General features: G+C 43.9%; 2 protein-coding genes and 2 pseudogenes across 2 annotated transcripts; 3 read left to right on the top strand and 1 right to left on the bottom strand.

The window, feature by feature from the left end:
* Positions 1–10,707, top strand: part of LOC139373159 (collagen alpha-1(XXVIII) chain-like) — a 37,771-nt pseudogene extending 27,064 nt beyond the window's left edge.
* A 216-nt stretch (positions 10,708–10,923) lies between these two features.
* LOC139373161 (kelch-like protein 41b) lies at positions 10,924–16,342 on the top strand. Its single transcript, XM_071113312.1, has 6 exons — positions 10,924–12,765; positions 13,024–13,181; positions 13,304–13,411; positions 14,341–14,526; positions 14,709–14,855; positions 15,169–16,342. Exons 1-6 carry the CDS (start codon positions 11,656–11,658, stop codon positions 15,278–15,280), a joined length of 1,821 nt encoding a protein of 606 aa, XP_070969413.1. The 5' UTR covers positions 10,924–11,655; the 3' UTR covers positions 15,281–16,342.
* A 2,786-nt stretch (positions 16,343–19,128) lies between these two features.
* Positions 19,129–22,109, bottom strand: LOC139372264 (uncharacterized; annotated as a pseudogene).
* Positions 22,100–23,396, top strand: LOC139372509 (2-oxoglutarate receptor 1-like). Its single transcript, XM_071112236.1, has one exon. The coding sequence runs from the start codon at positions 22,108–22,110 to the stop codon at positions 23,170–23,172; it is 1,065 nt and encodes a 354-aa protein (XP_070968337.1). The 5' UTR covers positions 22,100–22,107; the 3' UTR covers positions 23,173–23,396.
* Positions 23,397–23,520: the final 124 nt, after the last annotated feature.

The following is a 23,520-nucleotide window of genomic DNA, read 5'->3' as shown; positions in this document are numbered from 1 at the left end:
GGGGACAGCAAGGAGTCATCATTTCAGGTAGTCCTGGGGCATGGTCCTAGGGCTCAGGTCAGTTGAAACTGGAGCAGCAGCACGGCCAGGTGGACTGGGGACAGCAAGGAGTCATCATTTCAGGTAGTCCTGGGGCATGGTCCTAGGGCTCAGGTCCTCCGAGAGAGAGAAAGAAAGAGAGAAGGAGAGAATTAGAGAACGCACACTTAGATTCACACAGGACACCGAATAGGACAGGAGAAGTGCTCCAGATATAACAAACTGACCCTAGCCCCCCCGACACATAAACTACTGCAGCATAAATACTGGAGGCTGAGACAGGAGGGGTCAGGAGACACTGTGGCCCCATCCGAGGACACCCCCGGACAGGGCCAAACTCTCCTTCCAGACTCATATTAAACATCTACAATCCAAAATTAAATCTAGAATCGGCTTCCTATTTCATGACAAAGCCTCTTTCAGTCACTCCGCCCTCATAAAACCCACTATCCTACCGATCCTCGACTTCAGCGATGTCATTTACAAAATTGCCTCCAACACTCTACTCAGCAAACTGGATGCAGTATATCACAGTGCCGTCCGTTTTGTCACCACAGCCCCATATACCGCCCACCACTGCGACCTGCATGCGCTCGTCAGCTGGCCATTGCTACATATTCGTTGCCAGACCTACTGGCTCCAGGTCATCTATAAATCTTTGCTAGTTAAAGCTCCGCCTTATCTCAGCTCACTGGTGACGATAACAACACCCACCCGTAGCATGCGCTCCAGCAGGTATATCTCACTGGTCATCCCCAAAGCCAACACCTCCTTTGGATGCCTTTCCTTACAGTTCTCTGCTGCCAATGACTGGAACGAATTGCAAAAATCGCTGAAGTTGGAAGCTTATATCTCCCTCACTAACTTTAAACATCAGCTATCTGAGCAGCTAACCGATCGCTACAGCTGTACATAGCCCATCTGTAAATAGCCCATCCAATCTACCTACCTTATCCCCATATTGTTTTTATATACTTTTTGACTCTTTTGTTCACCAGTATTTCTACTTGCGCATCATCATCTGCACATCTATCACGCCAATGTTCATTTGCTAAATTGTAATTACTTCGCTACTATGGCCTATTTATTGCCTTACCATCTCACGCCATTTGCACACACTGTATATAGACTTGTTTTCTATTGTGTTATTGACTGTACGTTTGTTTATTCCATGTGTAACTCTGTGTTGTTGTTTGTGTCACACTGCGTTGCTTTATCTTGGCCAGGTGGCAGTTGTAAATGAGAACTTGTTCTCAACTGGCCTGCCTGGTTAAATAAAGGTGAAATTTAAAAAAAGAATAAAATATAGTTTATGGATTACTGTCCTAATGTGACTGCCCTGTGCTTCCTGTCCTACCAGGGTATAGAGGGGCCACGGGGGCCACCAGGGGGCAGGGGCCCACAAGGAGATGGATATCCAGGGCCCAAGGTCTGTGTTTGAATGCTTCTTCCTTGACTTTTACATTTGTATCAATTGTGGTTATGGCATGTTTAGGCTATCGCTAATACTAGTGGCTGTGTATGGGTGCTCCTCTCATCCACAGGGTGACCAGGGCTTACCAGGGGAGCTTGGTTCAACAGGAGAGAGAGGGGCTGGCGAACCTGGGGATAAGGTGAGTCCTCCAATGGAAATGCAATGTGTAGTTTGTCCTCGGTGTGGTGTCACATTTGGATATGTAGTCGATGCGATGTGAGATAGACAACCAACGATCTCTCTTCAGGGTGAGCCAGGAGCATCAGGATTGGCTGGTTTTCCTGGCCTCCCAGGAGAGGATGGGGCCCCGGGACAGAAGGTATTTCACCTTCTGCCATCTCTCCGGCACCATAGGTTGATACTGTACCTCTTTGAATGTGACCATTGGATTCATATGCTTTGCTTGTGTGTCTGTTTGGGTTTGTCTATATAGGGTGAACCAGGTGTTGGTGGTCTGAGGGGGCCAGAGGGAGCTGCTGGAATTGGCACCCAGGGTGAGAAGGTAAGAAGATTCCCAGGTTTTTCTCCTCACATCGCTGCTTCAAGATTTTCATCTTCATTAATCTGGACAGCTGTGGTATTCCGAGGTTGCTTTTCTGTGCTGTTTTTTTGACGAATAATGTCTCTCGCCATAGGGAGACCAGGGCCAGAGGGGCATTAGGGGCTTGGGTGGGCCTCCTGGAATCGCCGGGCCCTCTGGAGCAAAGGTGAGGACATAATCCTCAATTATCATCAGTCTACACTCTGTACTGTAGTGTAATGTGGTCACACTGCGAGCTTTGACTTCTAACCTCTGACCTCTTCTAGGGGGAGCCTGGGACACCAGGTCGACTGGGTATGCCAGGACTTCCAGGGCGGGGAATCATAGGACCTAAGGTAACAGCCCTCTGTCCCAAAATGCCTGCAATTCACCATGTAGATGAGGTTAATGCCATATCATAACCATATTGTAACTGTCTGTCTCAGGGCAATCTTGGCCCACCTGGTCCATCTGGACCAATAGGAGAGACGGGCTACGGGCTGCCTGGTCCTAAGGTCACACTCTGCCACACTATTAGAATAATAGGGATACTTTTTTATCGGAATAATCAGCGTAATTCATTGATTTACTGATATTTCTTTACTTGAATCTTGCTGTACTTTTATTTAATCACATAAACCTTTAGGGTGATCGTGGAGGTCCTGGTCCGTCTGGTCCATTTGGGCCCAAAGGCGATGGTTATCCTGGCCCTACGGTGAGCAACACTGCTGCTTATTAATGTGTTGCTATTGCATGAGTTGTACCAGTGTTGACTCTAGTGTTTACCTGGGGTTTATAGGGAACTCCTGGTCTACCTGGGCTTCCTGGTGAACCAGGCCTGGAGGGGCTGGGCATCCCTGGACCGAAGGTAAAGATATGGTTCTGTGTGAGGGTGTCGGATCCGGGTTATTTTGGATAGTGACAACAGCCCTGGGTGAACAGAAGACCTCAATTAGCAGAGGACATCATGATAGCTGTGTGTTTTCTCCCATTTAGGGCGATATTGGCTTCAGGGGCTTTCCAGGTTTAGCAGGCCCCCCAGGCGAGGGCTACAAGGTCTACCGGTATGTATTGTAGTCTGACATGAAGAAGCTAACCTGCTAAACAGTTGGCAAAGAATCAATCCCAGCTCTGATGCGAAACCCATTTAGCCTTGTTCAGCGCCATCATAAACCCACTGAGTCATGGTGATTGATACTAGTATTACCTCATGCTGCCAGACTCCACATTTCAGATCCACCTTGTACGTGTGAACACATATCCCCAGGGACCTTGTATTCAAAGGCTGCGATAATCAGCGTTTCATTCTCACGAAACATATATCATTGTCACACACTTCCAAGCCCGTGTGAATATATCCCAACATAAGGGTCTAATGAGAACCATTGGGACCAGGGTGCCTATAACCAACACAATACCCAGAGCCGGCAGTCTAGCTTATAATATTACGTCCAGGTTTCTCTTCAGGCTTTTCATCTTCTGTAGCCCCAGAAGCCCTAGGGAGCGGGCAGACCTGGGGGTTGAGGTACCCCTGTCCGTCACATCAGTAGGTCTGGTCTCATACAGTAAGCTTGCTTATATGTGTCAGACAATGAACAGTAAAGCCAGAGACACTCGAGTTGTGAAGTTACCTGCTCGTGACACGGATGCCCTGTGAAATCGGGTCACTTTTAATGTCTAGGTTTGTTAAGTAAAAAGTGAAGGGTTTGTCCCTTAGCTTAGCTTATTTTGCATGGCTAGCTAGGTTTGACACAGGTAGTGCAGTGTGGTTGGGTTGTGTTGTGCTGACACTTTTTGATTGATGTTGTACACATATAACTTCTGCTCATTTCTAGGGTGGCATTGGACGACTGGGCCCCCCAGGGCCAACGGGGCCCCCTGGGCAGGGTATTCAGGGGCCAAAGGTAGGCCTCGCTCTTGTTTTCAAGTGGTACTTCTATAGTAATTCGAACTAAGCAAGCAAACAAAAATGTTCTTGTTTCTTTAAAATGTTGAGTTGAGCACGGCAAATCTTCTCTTTATTTTATGGACCCTTTCAGGGCGAGGCAGGGTCTCAGGGCGTGACGGGCCCTCGGGGGCCACCAGGGGAAGGATTCACAGGGGCCAAGGTGACGACAGACACAGTGATTTGAAGCATACGGCAGTGCATTTGAACTTTCGTGACCTCTGACCTTGTGTTATCTGGCTCTATGACAGGGTGACCGCGGCTCTGGAGGGGAGAGGGGCCTGAAGGGGGTCAAAGGTGATTTGGGTGACCCTGGAGTTCCTGGCCAATCAGTGAGTCATGTCATGGGTCGCGTTTATAATCAGGGCTATTCATTTGATAACATGGATACATGCTGTAATAAACAATTAACTGCAATCAGAGGAGAAACTGATCAGACCAATGTTTTACTGCTTCCTTTTAGGGCAGACCAGGGTTCAAAGGTGACATGGGCCTCACAGTAAGTTCTCAGTCTTTAGCTGTCTTTTGATTTCACATAGTCTTTTTTTCATTCCATTTAGTCACCATGTCAATCTGGATTTTGACCCACAGAGAGAAGACATCATTAAAATGATCAAGGAGATTTGTGGTAAATAAAGCATTTATTTGTTGTGCTTTGTGTAGTACCATTTAACATTGATTGCAACATACGGCAGGCCTTGTCGAGAGTGCACTGGAAAACATCCTTTCTACGTCCGAATCGTATACCTCTAACCTTGTTTCCAGGTTGCGGAATCAAGTGCAAGGAGCGGCCCATGGAGCTGGTGTTCGTCATTGACAGCTCGGAGAGCGTGGGGCCGGAGAACTTTGAGATCATCAAGGACTTTGTGGCGGCCCTGGTGGACCGTGTGACGGTGGGCCGCAACGCCACCCGCATAGGCCTGGTCCTCTACAGCCTGGAGGTCAAGCTAGAGTTCAACCTGGTGCGCCACATGACCAAGCAGGAAGTCAAACAGGCCATACGAAAAATCCATTATATAGGTGAGGGCACCCACACAGGCACCGCCATCCGCAAGGCCACCCAGGATGCCTTCTACAGCTCGCGCAAAGGGGTGAGTAAAGTGGCTATAGTTATTACTGACGGACAGACGGATAAGCGGGAGCCGGTGAAGCTGGATATTGCGGTGCGGGAGGCACATGCAGCCAACATCGAGATGTACGCATTGGGGATCGTGAATACGTCGGACCCCACGCAGCCCGAGTTCCTGAGGGAGCTCAACCTGATCGCGTCGGACCCTGATAGTGAACACATGTACCTCATTGATGACTTCAACACGCTGCCAGGTAAGGCTGGTTTATCGTGTTGGTGTAGTCATATCAGAATGATTCCTCACAAAACCCAAACAAAAAATACCATGATTTTTGGGATTATCACTCAATGTAGTCCATAGAATAGTCCTTTTCAGGATTGTTGACAAATATTTGACATTTCTATCTAATAACATAAATACATGAATATTTATGACATTTTGATCCTACCCAGGCCTCCTTTAAGACACCATAGTGTTTCATCTGCAGATGGTGTCTTATGAAGCTTTAGGTCGTTACAATGTTATCTGAATGTTGAATATAGTGAAAGAAAAACTTCTGCCTTTATGTTAGCAGTAGGTCTACTGTTATTATACGGTGTGGTCTGTAAATGTACCTAATGTACCAAGTTAACTGCATCAAGTCGCCGCGAAGTCTCCAAGGCTAATACCAGTACAATGTGATTCATCACCTGTTCCAAGTCATCACAACTCATGTTGCTCTGTGGCTCTCTCTCTCTCTCAGCTCTGGAGTCCAAGCTCGTCAGCAAGTTCTGTGAAGACGAGAACGGTGGTCTGGTATACAACCGTGTCACCAACGGCTACGGCAACAATGGATACAGGAACGGGAACAATGGGAACTATGGCAACGGGGGCAATGGCTATGGAACCACCAACCAGGAGGACTTCAACAACAGGAGGCGGACAGTCACCACTACCGGCACTCAAAGTCAGGGTGGCAGCGTAGACCTGACCCAGCCTATCAACCCTGGCACTGCCACAGTACAGGTCTTTACAGCACATTAACAGACATTTAGCAGAGGCACTGGCCAGAAAACAACCTACTCTCAATGTATAGTTGACATGACTTGCATGCTCCATTGAACTAATGACAACACTGTCTCCTCTTAGTCCACTGTACATTATCTCACTATAGTAACACTGTCTCTTCTTAGTCTACTGTACATTATCTCACTATAGTAACACTCTCCTCTTAGTCTACTGTACATTATCTCACTATAGTAAAACTGGGCTTGTTACTCTGTTTCAGGCTTTAAAACTGTGTATTTGTGTTTTGCTACTAATTGACAATAGGGTAAGGACTTTGTTGGTCCTCATATTTTTCCTTGTGTGTTTGAATTCCTCCGGGTCCAGAAAGGGCAGCGTGAGGGAGGCCAGGATGGAGGTGTTTACACCCCAGATTGGGGGACTGGTCGCGGGGATGTTCCCACGTTGAACCGCAACACATCCTCCTCCTCCAGGGATTCCTCATCTTCCAATACAGGAGGGTCCTCTTCCTCATCATCATCAGGAACGTCATCTTCATCCTCAGGGTCCTCAGGCTCTGTCCAGTTAGTGCCTGCATCACGACCCGCACTTCCCAAAGGTATGTTGCAACAGCTGGGAGAAGTGCTATGTCTAAGTAGTCATAGAAGTCTACCCTGTGTCTGTTCATTAAGCTAAAGGATTGAATCATATGAGCTGTTCAGATTACTACAGCCTGTCAAAATCAGTTACTGAATGATTCCAACTGAAAATGACCCACATTTTGTTGATGCTTTAGCTATATCTGCCAATGAACAGAATCAGTATACTGGTGTGTCATGGCCCCTACATCCTGATATAACATATATTTATTTAGTGGGCCTTCACTAACGGTCTTCTCTCTGTGTTCTGCCCATGTCAGAGTTTGTGCCTCTGGACCCTCGCTGTGCACTGGTCCTAGACCAGGGCCCCTGTCGGGACTACAAAATGCGCTGGTACTACGACAAGCAGGCCAACGCATGCGCCCAGTTCTGGTACGGAGCGTGTGAGGGGAACCAGAACCGCTTCGACACAGAGGAGGAGTGTAAGAGGACATGCGTGCAAGGCAGAGCAGGTACTGTATAGCTCATCTTTCAATGATCTTTGGTTTCCGTTGAATATTCATCAAGTATGGGATTTTGTATGAATGTTTTTGTGTGTTTTCACAACAGGCTGAGAAGACATCTCACTCAATTCAGTCTTTAAACGGATGTTCCATGGCACCATGTACTTCACGATGGAAGGAGGTCAAGTCATGACAGTATGTTGTACTATTGGATAAATGCTTGTTTGACACTCCCTAGTCCCCCCCCCCCCCTACCCTTGAACTAAAACTCTACGCACTTATTATAAATATTAATATACTAATTCCAGTGTCTGATTTGAACTTTAATTTTACCGCCAATCTCTGTAAAATGTTTCATTAAAGGTCCAATGCAGCCGTTTTTATCTCAATATCAAATCATTTCTGGATGACAATTAAGTACCTTACTGTGGTTTGGAACTCTTTCTTATTGGTCTATTAACTAATTTACCACCTGGTGATTTCACCATGGAAGGCCAAAACTCCATCCCACCAAAACAGGCTGAAATTTCAGGCACTCTTTCAAACAACTCTTACACTAAAGGGGCATTATCAATATTTTCACAATTTCACAGTAATCTTTCAGCCTCATAATGTGGAAACATATATAAAACACAGGCAAATCTAGTTTTTGACTGCACTGGGCCTTTAATTTAACATTACCATTTTCATTCAAAATGAATGGATAGCTCATCATATAACATCATTTTATCACACAATTCAGTCAATCTCACTCAGGTACGTAGTCAAGAAATAGTAGAAAATACCACTTAGTATTAGACACTGATTCATTAATACATACAGTTGAAATTGGAAGTTAACATGCACCTTACCAAATACATTTGACCAAATTCAAATACTTTTTTCACAATTCCAGTTTTTCACATTTACTCCTAGAAGGTCTGAGGTCAGTTAGGATCACCACTTTTTATTTTAAGAATGTGAAATGTCAGAATAATAGTATAGATAATTATTTATTTCAGCTTTTATTTCTTTCATCACATTCCCAGTGGATCAGAAGTTTATATACACTCAATTCGTATTTGGTAGAATTGCCTTTAAATTGTTTAACCTGGGTCAAACGCTTCGGGTAGCCTTCCACAAGCTTCCCACAATAAGTTGGGTGAATTTTGGCCCATTCCTCCTGACAGAGCTGGTGTCTTTGTTGTCCTTAAACCATTTTGCAAACAAATTTGGAAGTATGCTTTGTGTCGTTGTCCATTTGGAAGACCCATTTGCTACCAAGCTTTAACTTCCTGGCTGGTGTTGTGAGATGTTGCTTCAATATATCCACATCATTTTCCTACCTCATGATGCCATATATTTTGTGAAGTGCACCAGTCCCTCCTGCAGCAAAGCACCCCCACAACATGATGCTGCCACCCCGTGCTTCACGGTTGGGATGGTGTTCTTCGGCTTACAAGCCTCCCCCTTTTTCCTCCAAACATAACGATGGTCATTATGGCCAAACAGTTCTATTTTGGTTTCATCAGACCAGAGGGCATTTCTCCAAAAAGTACAATCTTTGTCCCCATGTGCAGTTGCAAACCGTAGTCTGGCTTTTTTATGGCGGTTTTGGAGCAGTGGCTTCTTTCTTGCTGAGCGGCCTTTCAGGTTATGTCAATATAGGACTCGTTTTACTGTGGATATCGATACTTTTATACCTGTTTCCTCCAGCATCTTCACATGGTCCTTTGCTGTTGTTCTGGAATTGATTTGCACCTTTTGCATCAAAGTTTGTTCATCACTAGGAGATGAGTGTGTTGACGGCTGCGTGGTCCCATGGTGTTTATACTTACGTACCATTGTTTGTACAGATGAACGTACCTTCAGGCGTTTGGAAATTGCTCCCAAGGATGATCCAGACTTGTGGAGGTCTACAATTCTTTTCTGAGGTCTTGGCTGATTTCTTTTGATTTTCCCACGATGTCAAGCAAAGAGGCACTTAGTTTGAAGGTAGGCCTTGAAATACATCCACAGGTACACCTCCAATTGACTCGAATGATGTCAATTAGCCTATCAGAAGCTTCTAAAGCCATGACACAATTTTCTGGAATGTTCCAAGCTGTTTAAAGGCACAGTCAACTTAGTGTATGTAAACTTCTGACCCACTGGAATTGTGATGCAGTGAATTATAAGTGAAATAATCTGTCTGTAAACAATTGTTGTAAAAATGACTTGTGTCATGCACAAAGTAGATGTCCTAACCAACTTTCCAAAACTATAGTTTGTGAACAAGAAATGTGTGGAGTGGTTGAAAAACAAGTTTTAATGACTCCAACCTAAACTTCCGACTTCAACTGTACATGCTACAAGTGCCAAATCAGTATGGTCTATAGGTTTTTTGACAGCATTTTTTGACAGCATCAGTATGTAATGTATATATCCCGCATCATATCATAACTCTTTTATGCTAATCACTGATTTTATATTGCTAACGGAATTGTAATATCTGCATTGTTAAAACTGTGAAATAACATTGGTGCCACAACGTGTTCCTGCAGTAATGCTATTCATCCAGCTTGTGACCCAGTATTAACACGTTTACAGAAACTATGAGCAACTCATTTTATTTCCAAGAACCATCCCTGTATCAACTCACTGTGCTGTCAACAAACCATGCTAGGAAATGACAACGGTGCTCTACCGTTCATGTCTAGGGATAGTTTTGTGCATTTGAATGTGTTTTTTTTTTTACAAAGATTTTTAGGAATAAAAATGTGATTTTGCTTTATGTTTGTCTGAATTTGCGATGTTTATCATACAAGTACATTACCGTACAGTTTTCTACATGACAATTGTTGCCTTTTATTTCACGTTGGTTCATGTGGATTATACTGTAGATGTATGGTGTCCTCTACTGGTGAAAAGTTGCCTTGCCTGATGCACACTAGAAGCTAGGGTTCGTCAAGGGTTCTTTGGGAAAGGTGATGGTTTTCTGTGGAACCATGATGACTCAAATAACCCTTTGAGCTCTTCAATTTTTCTCTACAGTTCACAAAAAGCATTACTTGCTCTTTTAGTGATAATTCAAACGTAGGTTTGCCGGCTCATTAGAGTATTTTTTGGCGTGTTTTGCTCTTAGCTCTTTTTGTGCAGCCGTGAGTGAGAGTGTCATCATTCCAGTTTATGTAATCTGTTGTGTTATGCTATTAAGTCGTTTATATGTCTATGGCCAGTGTAGTGTCTTGTGAAAGACTCACATATGGCCTTGTGTCCATTGAACGGTTGACTAAACCAGTCAGTGGTTCTCAATTCTGTCATCAGGAACCCCCAGCTGTTCCATTGGTAGCTCAGATTGTAACTTAACACAAATATAACGCCTATATAACTTTAAGAATATAACATGTGCACATGTTGCTACTTATTTGGTTTTAACTATGACCATTTGTTCTGACAATCTAGTTGATGGATAGAGGAGCGTTTTGAGATGTCAACCATTTGTAAAACTTGTCCTAGTAATATGGATAGTGTATCTGTCTACAAATGTATCATGCTCTGAGAAAATGACTGCTTAGAGAGTAAATAAACGTCTGTGAATTTAACTCAACTAAATTGAAGTAGAAACAAGATGAATGTACTTTGAAAGTCTTCTCTAAATCTCACTTTCTATGAATTTAGGAACCTCTTCCTGTAGCCACCGCAATCGATAGGTATCCATTTCTGATATTGGCGAGGTGACACTGCTGTCTGTGCACTACACTATATTTATATTACGTGTGAGACACTCCACTCCTGTCCAAATGGTCTATCTTTAGTGTCCTCAACTACAGTGTCCACATTGCCACCCATCTCCAAACACTTTGACTTATAATCAAGCTAAGTTTACCTGCTTTATATATTTTATCTGTAGACACCTAAGTTTAAACAGAGAAGAAAGCCTACTCTGAGGGTACAGTATAATTCAGGAAAAAGTGTCTATTTCCAGAACAATGAAGAGAAAATGAGGAGGAATGTTGAGAGGTGGAGAGGCCTGTCTATCAGCTGCTGCCACTGCTGCACAGTGGCATAGGGACATAATATCCTAGAATCCACTTTAAATAGTTTAATTGAGAGGTATTACCCTAGTTTGAATGGTTGTTTGGAAATTAATTAATGGGAATGAGATACAGGGTGGAGACACTAGTCTAAACAACCAATATTGGGTTAATAACCAGTAGCTTTGACAGCATTATCCCTCTTTAGCCTCTACTAAACCAATGACAGTGTTGAGGCTGAATCATGGTAGTGGACTATAGCCCGGAACACCCCAGTTGCTTCTTTCAGTCTGTGACAGCTGTATGAGTCGGTCTCCGCATTCAGATTTGGCAGAGCTGAGATTCCTACCGACTGAGGCAGGCAGGCAGCTATATTTAGAGGGGAAAGGATTAAATTGCAGTAGGGAGTGGGGGCTTCAAGCTGGGAACCTTTTCTCTGCTCAGCCTTTTCTAGCCTGGACTGGGTGCCAAGAGGACCTGTGGCCACCATTTCTTCCCCTCTGCAAGCCACCGATTTCCCAACACCATGGACCCCAAAGCCATGAAGGAGGAGCTGCGCCTCTTCCAGAGCACCTTGCTCCAGGATGGCCTCAAGGAGCTGCTGAACGAGAACAAGTTTGTGGACTGCACTCTGAAAGTGGGCGATCGGAGCTTCCCCTGCCATAAACTCATCATGGCTGCCTGCAGCCCATACTTCAGAGAGATATTATTTTCCGAGGATGGCAAGGAGGTGAAGGCCAACAAGGAGGTGGTCCTGGACGATGTCAATCCCGCAATCTTGGACATGATAATCATGTATCTGTACTCAGCCGAGATCGACCTCACTGACGAAAATGTGCAGGACATATTTGCCGTAGCCAATCGTTTCCAGATACCTTCAGTCTTCACCGTGTGTGTTAATTATCTTCAGAAGAAGCTCTCCGTGACCAACTGTTTGGCAATCTTCAGGATGGGTCTGGTCCTCAACGTGCCCAGGTTGGCGGTGTCCGCCCGTGACTACATCGCAGACCGCTTCGATATCCTCTCTAAAGACGAGGAGTTCCTCCAGCTGGCCGCTCATGAACTGTTCGCAGTCATCGGTGGCGACTCGCTCAATGTGGAGAGGGAGGAGATGGTGTTCGAAGCCCTCATGAAATGGGTCCACAACGACAAAGACAAACGTGTCCAGGTACTGGGTGACGCCTTTGAGTGCATCCGCTTCCGCCTCATGCCCGAGAAATACTTCCACGACAAAGTGGAGACAGACGAGATCATCAAGGCCGACCCAGAACTCCTGAAGAAGGTCCAGATGATCAAAGACGCGTTCCAGGGGAAGCTCCCAGAGAAGAAGGACAAGGTAGCTGGGGATAAGGGGGCGGATGGTGAGGGTGGCGAGACAGAGGAGGTTTTCCCAGGTTTCCTGAACGATAACCGTCGCCACGGCATGTACGTCCGCGACCTGATCCTGATGATCAACGACACGGCAGCGGTGGCGTACGACGTCAACGAGAACGAGTGTTTCCTGGCGGCCATGTCGGAACAGATCCCCCGGAACCACGTCAGCCTGGCGTCACAGAAGAACCAGCTCTACCTCATCGGAGGACTGTTTGTGGACGAGGAGGACAAGGACGCTCCCCTACAGTGCTACTTCTATCAGGTAACCAATCATTGTTCATTTAGAGTTTGGGTCACTTCTTTTGATGGTTTCAAATCTTCTATTGGTAATATTTGCCTTTCGGAATCTACGTTAGCTCACTAAGTTACATCGACAAAAGTCTTTGTTTGATGTTAGAATAAATGATGATGTCAATAGCACAAAACACTCTCTTTATTCATAATACTTATTTGTAATAAATGAATGCAGTCATTCCATCAATCAATCATTCATTCATTCATTCAACCCTGTGTATTTCAGTTGGACACTCTTGCAGCTGACTGGGTAGCTCTGCCCCCCATGCCTTCCCCTAGAGCCCTTTTCAACATGGGAGAGTGTGAGAACCTGCTGTTCGCTATTGCTGGAAAAGACCTCCAAAGCAACGAGTGTTTGGACTCTGTGATGTGCTATGATGTCCAGTGAGTGGAATAGCATTCAACGTCTCATTCACACAGTACAGTAGAAACATATAGGACTACTCAGCTCTTTACCATTTAAAGTGTGTGTTTTGACCCTCCTGTTCTGTAATGGCTCTCCCCAGGAAGATGAAGTGGAGTGAGACCAAAAAGCTTCCCCTGAAGATCCACGGCCATTCTGTGATCTCCCATAAGGGTCTGGTGTACTGCATTGGAGGAAAGACTGATGACAAGTATGTGTGTGTGTGTGTGTGTGTGTGTGTGTGTGTGTGTGTGTGTGTGGTCTTGTTCTTATATCCTTGTGGGGACCTGAATTGCCCCAAAGTCCCCACAAGGATAGTAAAACAAGGAAAATGCTCTCTTGTGGAGACATTTCCCATGTCTCCACGAAGATAAAGGCTATTTTAAGCTTAGGGGTTATGTTTAGGGTTTGGGTTTACAATTAGGGTTAGGCGTTAGGGTTAGGTTTAGGGGTTAGGTTAGGGAAAATGTAATTTTGAATGAAAATCAATTTCAGGTCCCCACAACAATTGAAAATCATGTGTGTGTGTGTGTGTGTGTGTGTGTGTGTGTGTGTGTGTGTGTGTGTGTGTGTGTGTGTGTGTGTGTGTGTGTGTGTGTGTGTGTGTGTGTGTGTGTGTGTGTGTGTGTGTGTGTGTGTGTGCGTGCGTCGTGCTAAAGATATGGTGTAAGCTGCAGCTGTTTGTAGTCTATCATTCTAAGAACTGTTCATGTTAGATCTTAGAGCTAGCGTAGAAGTCATTATTTTCATTATGGAACTACACATGGTAAAGTAAACAGTTATTCATACGTGACCGTAGTGAAAATAATGTTTTCTAGGGGTTACATGTGAGCAGTGGAGGCTGCTGAGGGGAGGACGGCTCATAATAATGCCTGGAATGGAGTAAATGGAATGGCATCAAACACATGGAAGCCACGTCTTTGATGTGTTTGATACTATTCCATTGACTCCATTCCAGCCGTTACTATGAGCCGTCCTCCTCTCACCAGCCTCCACTGCATGTGAGCACGTATTATAATACATGTTGTCTGATTTATTGAATCCAAACCGTAACTGCAAATCCATCACAGTCTTTCTATACTGTTGCCAGAAGGACATTTCCTGAGATCTGACAACCCTGTCTATCATTCTCCCGCGCAGCAAAGCCCTGAACAAGATGTTTGTATACAACCACAAGCAGTCAGAGTGGAGGGAGCTGGCTGCCATGAAGACAGCCAGAGCCATGTTCGGAGCGGTCGTTCACAATGGAAAGATCGTGGTGGCCGGTGGAGTCAACGAGGAAGGCCTCACTGCTGCATCTGAAGTCTACGACTTTGGAACAAACAAGTATGTAGCATTTACTTTGGTGATAAATCAGTTTAAGAATGTGTTACACCTTTTAATATCATTCACCATAACAATACCATTTGCTGGTTCTGGATGTTGAACGTTATTAGTCATCTTGAGTCAGGATGGCCTTAATTAGAAAGAGTCCCCCTGACGCCATCCCTAATCGCCTTGTTTTGCAGATGGGAGGCGTTCACAGACTTTCCCCAGGAGAGGAGCTCAGTGAACCTGCTGAGCAATGAGGGGGCCCTGTACGCCGTGGGGGGCTTCACCTTCATCCAGAATGACAACAAGGAGGTGGTCCCCGCAGAGATTACTGATGTTTGGCAGTAAGTACCCTCTTTGAATGTTATGTTATCAACCGGGTTTCAAACCCAGGTCTTCTTGCCTAGGCATTAACTCAGTGAGCTAACAGAAGTTTGCATTGTTCCGCCCTGTTAGTTTAGTTGTGGGTTCATTATTTTAGATGGCTTACATTTCCATAATAATTTGTTATATAAATGTATGATAATAAATAAAGTTGAAGCTAAATGAAAAAATAAATGAGAGCGCCCTACTTGGTCAGTGGTACTGTACAAACAGTCAACTACGTCTTGGTTTGTTCTGTTCCTCATCACTGTATCTTCCTTTTCCCTGTGTTAGGTACGAGGAGGACAAGAAGGAATGGAGCGGGATGCTGAGGGAGATGCGTTACGCCGCTGGCTCCTCCTGCGTATCCATGCGCCTCAATGCTGCCAAGATGCCCAAACTCTAGAAACTCGCTGCCCAGTCATGATTCCCCATGATGCCCTCTGTCTGCCCGGACTACCACCATCTCCTCTGGGTAGTCTTTCCATTTCAGGAATAGAGGGGGTGTCACATGACAACTCAAATGTGGACTCTTATTGGTTGATTGTGTTGTGAGTTTCATTTTGTCTCTTTCTGATCTCAGGTGATTTTCTGTACAATAAAAACATCTACTTTGCTTCAGTGAAGACCGCATCAGTATATTAGTTTCCCTCATTATAGAGTAACCCACAACGTGTATTTAGCTAGCTTTTTTGTAAAATAAACATTTGTTCAAAAACTCCTGTTATGGTTGTTTTGAATTTGGAGAAACAGTTGTCGCCATTTTTATGGCTGGTTTAGTTTAAACATTTGTCTGTGCATAGCACGCATGTTTTACTAGAACTAGATTCAGGTCGACGATATAGAATATCAGGAATTTAAATCTAGGTGTGAGCCAGTTGGTATAGTAAAAACAAACATGGGAAACACCTACCCATTGGCAGGTTTAAACAACTGCCCTGCATTATGCATACACTATGTACACTAAAGTATGTGTCATACCAACGCTGTAGGTCCCATTAAATTTCCACAGTAGGTTTGACATACAGTAGGTTAATCTCATTAACCCACAGTGGTGGAAAAAGTACCCAATTGTCATACCTTAATAGAAAATGACTAAAGTAAAAGTGAAAGTCACCCAGTAAAATAATAGGTCTACAATCTTGTCCTTGACATCCTTGGAGAGCTCTTTGGTCTAGGCCATGGTAGAGAGTTTAGAATCTGATTGCTTCTGTGGACAGGTGTCTTTTATACAGGTAACAAACTGAGATTAGGAGCACTCCCTTTAAGAGTGTGCTCCTAATCTCAGCTCGTTACCTGCATAAAAGACACCTGGGAGCCAGAAATCTATCTGATTGAGAGGGGGTCAAATACTTATTTCCCTCATTAAAATGCAAATCAATTTATAACATTTTTGACATGCGTTATTCTGGATTGTTTTGTTGTTATTCTGTCTCTCACAGTTCAAATAAACCTACCATTAAAATGATAGACTGATCATTTCTTTGTCAGTGGGCAAACGTACAAAGTCAGCAGGGGATCAAATACTTTTTTCCCTCACTAAATGCAGGACATGTGACATCATAGTACAGTAATACTAAGCCACTAAACCCCTAGCACTGAGGGGGAATAACGGCGCTTAATGTACTCCCTTTATTTAACTGCTGCACAGGAATGTTGTACTGTACCCATAGTGAAGAGGAAGTAGTACTGTACTTCTCGTATATTTTCAATACATTCATGTCAAATACAGAAATAGGATCGGAATTCTTTGTGAATGAGGGTTTCGATGCAGAAGTCAATGAGGTAACACCCAACAAAGGCACAGTGCGTGACATGCTTGTGTTTTCCCGTGGTGGGGGCCAGACAGTGCTGTAGGAGGTTAATGTAGCTGAAAGGAGGGACCAGAGGTGGTTGATGTATAAGAGGGAGGAGGAGGAAAATCTCAGAGAGGATACCGATGACTGAGGGAGCAGCACTGTCTGACTGACTGACTAACTGTAAGTTGCCATATCACTCACTGTATCTCTAGCCTTGCTTATACCTGATGCTAACATGTGACTTCTGTCCTGATATTTGCCACATTCTTATTGTGCCCACATTGTAGCCATGGCATCTACAAAGGATATTAAAATGTGTCTTTTGCCTGCATTGTGACTAGATTCCCTTGTGCCTCCCAGTATGGAGATTATTTGACAGATATTCTTTCAAAATAATACGAATGTATTTATTTTAGAGACCGGTATAGTGATGATTTAAATGAAAATCGGTTTATACTTGATTGATAATATCCAAACACACTGGGTCCCTGACTACCTCCGGAGGTGGTCAGGAAGATCTGATCACGGACAGATCACAATGCGTATTTTAATCATCTACACCTGTCTAAAAATGTGGGCACAATCAGAATGTGGACAAGACCAGGACAAAGGACACATTTTATAACCAGTTATCAATGGGGCTTCTGACTCAATGTGTTCAGTACAAAGAAACTCTAAGGATAATTTTTTTAATTCTAGTATAGCGTTGATCATACTTACTAGGTGGCTTCACATGTTACAGTATTTTCTGAAAGGAAGAATACATGAAGTGCAGAGTGAAAAGTAAGGAACAAGATGAGAAAAAATAATCAGACCTGAGGTGTAAAATTTGCAATGTCATGGTGTGGATTTTTTGGTTTATTTATGCTGCCAGAAAAACCTGAGACTGTCTCACACGTTTTGTGATAATGAGAGCAGAGGGAAGTAGAAAGGGTAATTTTTTATGAGTATTTTTTATGTTAATAGAAGTTGTTTAGAAGTTTAAATTGTTAGAGGCTAGTGTTGAAAATTGAGGGTAAGTGACTGTATTAGAAATAGTAATAGTACTGTAGTAGTAGTAGTAGTAGCAGTATCAGTAGTAGTAGTAGCAGGAGTAGGAGTAACAGTAGTAGTAGCAGTAGTAGTAGTAGCAGCAGTAGTAGTAGCAGTAGTAGTAGTAGCAGTAGTAGTAGCAGGAGTAGTAGTAGTAGCAGGAGTAGTAGCAGGAGTAGTAGTAGTAGCAGTAGCAGGAGTAGTAGTAGCAGTAGTAGTAGTAGCAGCAGCAGGAGTAGTAGCAGCTGCAGTAGTAGTCGCAGTAGTAGTAGTAGCATCAGCAGTAGCAGTAGTGGTAGCAGTAGTAGTAGTAGCATCAGCAGTAGCAGTAGTAGTAATAGTAGTAGTAACAGCAGTAGTAGCAGTAGCAGTAGTAGTAGCAGTAGCAGGAGTAGCAGTAGTAGTAGTAGCAGTAGTAGTAGTAGCAGTAGTAGTAGCATCAGCAGCAGTAACAGTAGTAGTAGTAGTAGTAGTAGTAGTAGTAGTAGTAGTAGTAGCAGTAGCAGGAGTAGGAGTAGTAGCAGCAGTAGTAGTAGTAGCAGTAGTAGTAGTAGTAGTAGTATTAGTAGTAGCATCATCAGCAGTAGCAGTAGCAGTAGTAGTAGCAGGAATAGTAATAATAATAATTCAAGGAATATTACTCAGAAATGTGAGGACTACGGATTGTATCCATTTAAAAGTAATCCTATTTATTCCAGTTACGCAGTAGGAATACAATTAGCAAATGGTACATACCAGAAATCTTCACGATAAAAATAATACAAAATATCCTAAGTCTTTAACGGCATAGAAAATTCACTACTATGACATACAAACGTACATCAGGAGATCAGTTTACCAATGACTCCATGATCAACGTTTGACCCCATCTTTTTTTCTTCCAAGAGTGGCAAATCCCAGTATCTCCCATCATCTAATTAACGTCACTTTGCAAGGCCCAAAAAAATCTAAACAAAAGGTATGAAACTTCACACGCATTCTCTAATCCCCACATCTCAACACTGTGTGATAAGAGCACACCCCTGTGTCGGTCCTTTTTGAACTCTCCGCCATCCGACCAACAGAATAACACAGTGTCTCTGTAACAACAAATCCATAGCACTTACAGTACAATAAAATAAATCAGAATTCATAGCTCTTTGTGAACTCTTGAAACAATCCAAACATGATCATTTAATTCACACAATAACATTAATTTCAAGTTTAATCAGTCTTCACCTCTCCTGCCTTCAGCGACCCTAGGATTTCTGTGGGAATGTCTCTTCCTCGAGGATTACCACAGATAAGGTGTGTTTGACCCATGTGATAGCCCACTGATGGTCTGCCATTCAAACAATGTCATAAATCGTGATTGAGTCATCATCCTGGGCCTCGGCGCCGGCAAGTCGCTAGACGCGTCTTAATCACTGGCCTTCATCATCGTTCACATTAGTTTACTCTCTCTATTTTCGACTACAGTAATCTCCTGTTTGGCACCTCTGGGCCAGGAAATAACCAGAGGTGCCATAATGAAAGAAGTAGAAGTGGTCTGACGAAGAGAGGTGATTCAATGTCTGCAAAAGCAACACCGTATTAAAGTTATAGTTACCACAAGCTGGCTTGCCAAGACAGAACGCGCGGTACACCCAGTCCCACCCTGTGTATGCGTATTTGGCTGAGGCAATGGAGACACTAGTCGGGATAGTTGCGGTCTTCTTGACCAGGTTGACTTCGACCTGGGAGCGTGCAAGATGGTAGCAGGTATCCTGCAGAAGCTCCTGTACCATGGCCGTGGGTTCCGTCAGAGACCTGGTGCTCTTCTCATAGAAGGTATCCTCCCACCAGGGTGCAATGTCAGTGTACATGGATCCCCGGCCGAGAATATTCAGCTGTCCCATTGTGAAATCTTCAGTCAATTTCAAGCAGAAAGTGTGGTTAGCTGGACAGGTCAGCCCCCCCCCCCCCCCCTTAGGAGAAAGAATTCATCTCACTTATCACACGCCACTGGGTATGAGACACTTGGATAGCATCAGAATAGCATGCAATGATCGTACTCTCATCAGTTTAGTATCGTCAAAAGTTACCGGTGGTAATGTATTACAGGTGCAAATGACATATTTATTACAGTCGCATGACAACAAGACCGAGTTGTTAAGAACGGATCAGTACCCTTCACACAACAATAGCCAGCAAAGTGATCCCATTTTTATGCATTGGTGTTTAACAACCACTCACGAAGGGCGGATGGAGCTCGAGTTGGAAATGTTGGGTCCGGAAATATAAAAGGGAAAGTCATATAAAAACAAATACAGCCAAAATATCCTTTAGAATTGTGCATCAATGGTGGCTAACAGTTCTGCATATGAAATGTTCTGAATATTGTCTGACTTGAACCATTTCTCTAGTTCAAGTGAAACAATGAGGTCGTTCAGCGCATGGCGCGGCGCCTTACCCAGGCGGAGATCCAATATCTCCTGCCGTGCAGCTGTGAACAAGTCCTGTGCGTAAGTTATACAAGCTGTATTGTGTTCCACAGTGTGGGTTTGGACAAACATTTTTTGACTAAGCTTCAATAATGTCTCAGCTTATGACTTGACGGCCTTGATGATACTATCATCACCAAGCGCCAGATGCTGAAAACCAGTAGTTATTCGATTTGAAATCCATGCAGTATATTGTGTTTGTTTAGCCAGCTGATATGTGTTAGACATGGAGTTACCAGCCCCAAAAAGGCCAGTCAAAGCCACAATTAAGTCTCGCTTTGTACGTGTGTGGCTTGGATAGCAAGTCTGCCCTTGTAACCAGAAATGAAATCCTCAATAAGAGTCTGCAACCATGTGTATGTTCTACCATTACTGCTACAATGAGCCTGGAATGCTGCCAGAACATTAGATATGCTGTAGGACACATTAACCGTAACTAGACTAGCATCATGCAAGAGGGTCTTGTTAATGTTTCCTTTAACAGGACCAACTTTAGGGACTGGATATGGTTATGGACACTGTGTCGGTTTGTGATAGCCGCGTGTAGCACAGGAGGTTGGTGGCGCCTTAATTGGGGAGGATGGGCACTTGGTAATGCCTGGAGCGGAATGAGTGGAAATGTCTCAACGACATCAAACACATGGTTTGCCATGTGTTTCGTGCCATTCCATCAGCTGCGGTCTAGACATTGTTATGAGTCGTCCTCCCCTCAGCAGCCTCCACTGACATGTAGGAAGGTTAAAACAATACTTGGTTGACCATGAACAATTCTTTGCATTTGCCCAGGCTTGTGAAATCAGCAGCTCACAAACCAACACAGTACATACCCTCCCTGCAGTTTTGTCCAGACGAATGGTCTGGGTCTGCAGAGGTCACCTATAGGAAAAGCTTGATTATACAATGCAATAACAATGTTATGATGTGTCCTGTTATGACGTGCAACACGCTTGCACCTATGTGTGACAGGAAACAGATCCGTCGTGTGGTAACATGCAATGAAGGGTCTGTAGTGATGTGTGCAAGCACTTTCACTACATTATGATTATGGACAGTCCTGAATGAATCATGAATAAATTACAGATGCACAAGCGGAGGGGGAGGTTAGATTCATTCAGGATTATCCTTAATCATGGTAGCATTCACATTCATGTAGAAGTGTTTAGAAAAATATTATGGGACCAAATACTTCACTTTCTACTACTTCAATACACATATAAGTTAATTGGTCCCAATACTTTTGGTCCTCTACTACAGTGGGGCAAAAAAAGTATTTAGTCAGCCACCAATTGTGCAAGTTCTCCAACTTAAAAAGATGAGAGAGGCCTGTAATTTTCATCATAGGTACACTTCAACTATGACAGACAAAATGAGAAAAAAATCCAGAAAATCACATTGTAGGGTTTTTAATGAATTTATTTGCAAATTATGGTGGAAAATAAGTATTTGGTCAATAACAAAAGTTTATCTCAATACTTTGTTATATACCCTTTGTTTTTCACCAATAATTTGCAAATAAATTCATTAAAAATCCTACAATGTGATTTTCTGGATTTTCTTTCTCATTTTGTCTGTCATAGTTGAAGTGTACCTATGATGAAAATTACAGGCCTCTCTCATCTTTTTAAGTGGGAGAACTTGCACAATTGGTGGCTGACTAAATACTTTTTTGCCCCACTATATGTACAAAAAGCTCTGTCATTTCCAAACGGTTCACCCGATATGGATGAAAATACCCTCAAACTAAAGCTGACAGTCTGAACTTTAACCTTATAGTCATTGTATAATTTCAAATCCAAAGTGCTGGAGTACAGAGCTAAAGCAACAACAAATTTGTCACTGTCCCAATACTTTTGGAGCTCACTATATACGTATATAATTATATAACACTGTCTCTGTTTGGGTTCCTCTTCTAGGCCGATGACAACACTCACAGCATAGTCATGTCTAGCGTCAACTACAGCAGGAACAAATCCGACCATAACTGCACCAACGTGGACAGCCTGATGAAACTCTACTACCTGCCTATCATGTACAGTGTAATTTTCGCTGTGGGGCTGCTGGGTAACATCACCTCCATCGCCATCTACTTGGCCAAGCTACGACCCTGGAAGTCTAGCTGTATCATCATGTTCAACCTGGCATTGACGGATCTTCTGTATGTTCTGAGTCTGCCTTTCCTGGTCTACTACTACACCAACTGTGAATCCTGGACCCTGGGCAACTTCATGTGTCGCTTTGTGCGTTTCGGGTTCCACTTTAACCTATATGGTAGTATACTGTTTCTCACCTGTTTGGCTGTGTTTCGATATGTAGTCTTGACGAATCCTCTGAGGACGGCGCAGGTGCAGCAGAAGAGGTGGGGTATCTTGGCGTGCGCCGCAGTCTGGGCTATAGCCGGGGCGGAGATTGTGCCCATGCTCACCATGATCACCATGGAGAATAAAAACAACAAGACCCAGTGTTTGGACTTTGCTAGCGGCGACCCGGCTTTAGTGTGGTGGTACGGCTGGCTGCTGACCGTGCTGGGCTACCTACTGCCCCTGGTGGTGGTTGTGTTGTGTTACGCCGGTATCGCCCGGGAACTAGCCAAGGGGCCCCACACCCACAGCCCTTGCCGGGTGCGGGCACGCCGCCTCACCATACTGATCCTGGTGGTGTTCGTGGTATGCTTCCTGCCGTACCACGTCCTGAGGATCCTAAGAGTAGACACCAGGATGAAGCCTGAGTCGTCATGTATGGTGGAGCACTGGGTCCACGCCGCTTATATCATATCCAGGCCCATAGCGGGGCTCAACACCTTCTTTAACCTGGCTCTGTACACCCTGGCCGGGGACAAGTTCAAGCAGGCCTTCCTCAGTGTGTTCCACTGGGGCCCCTGGTGGACCAGGTTCAGGACTCACCTCAAACTCAGCCAGGCTGTCTTCAGTAAGCCCAGTAACACAGCTTCAGCTTCAGCCGAAAGGACAGTAGCCACGGATATGGACATCCAAAGACAGGAAATATAATACAGTGTTCTACTTCATTCTATGTGGACATTACTACCATGGCAATATATTGTCCTACAATACTGTGTATACTGTACTGTGATCCCGTAAATAGAAAACCTTTTATCAGATTTTATTATATGCCAGTATGAGGTTTACAACATTGATGTGGTTTCTATAAAAATATTAGATACCTATAAAGAGTGACTTTATATATACTGTATACTCTAATTGATATTGCCATATCACTTCATTATAAATAAACATTTAACCATCAACATTAACAATCAACATTTAACCATCCAATATCTGTCTCAGAGCTCAGTGGGTATTTAATGCATTGTTCTGGTATGACTTGAGAGAAACAAG

Source organism: Oncorhynchus clarkii, chromosome 18 (assembly GCF_045791955.1).
Source record: "Oncorhynchus clarkii lewisi isolate Uvic-CL-2024 chromosome 18, UVic_Ocla_1.0, whole genome shotgun sequence".
NCBI lineage: Eukaryota > Metazoa > Chordata > Actinopteri > Salmoniformes > Salmonidae > Oncorhynchus > Oncorhynchus clarkii.
The sequence above is the reverse complement of the archived record's forward strand: the minus strand, read 5'-3'. Positions and strand labels throughout refer to the sequence as shown.

Excerpts from the sequence above, each read along its gene's own strand:
- LOC139373161 (XM_071113312.1), top strand. The coding sequence starts at position 11,656 with ATGGACCCCAAAGCCATGAAGGAGGAGCTGCGCCTCTTCCAGAGCACC. Across the intron at positions 13,182-13,303 it reads GTGATGTGCTATGATGTCCA|GAAGATGAAGTGGAGTGAGA; the intron begins GTGAGTGGAATA and ends GGCTCTCCCCAG. Across the intron at positions 14,856-15,168 it reads GAGATTACTGATGTTTGGCA|GTACGAGGAGGACAAGAAGG; the intron begins GTAAGTACCCTC and ends TCCCTGTGTTAG.
- LOC139372509 (XM_071112236.1), top strand. The coding sequence starts at position 22,108 with ATGTCTAGCGTCAACTACAGCAGGAACAAATCCGACCATAACTGCACC.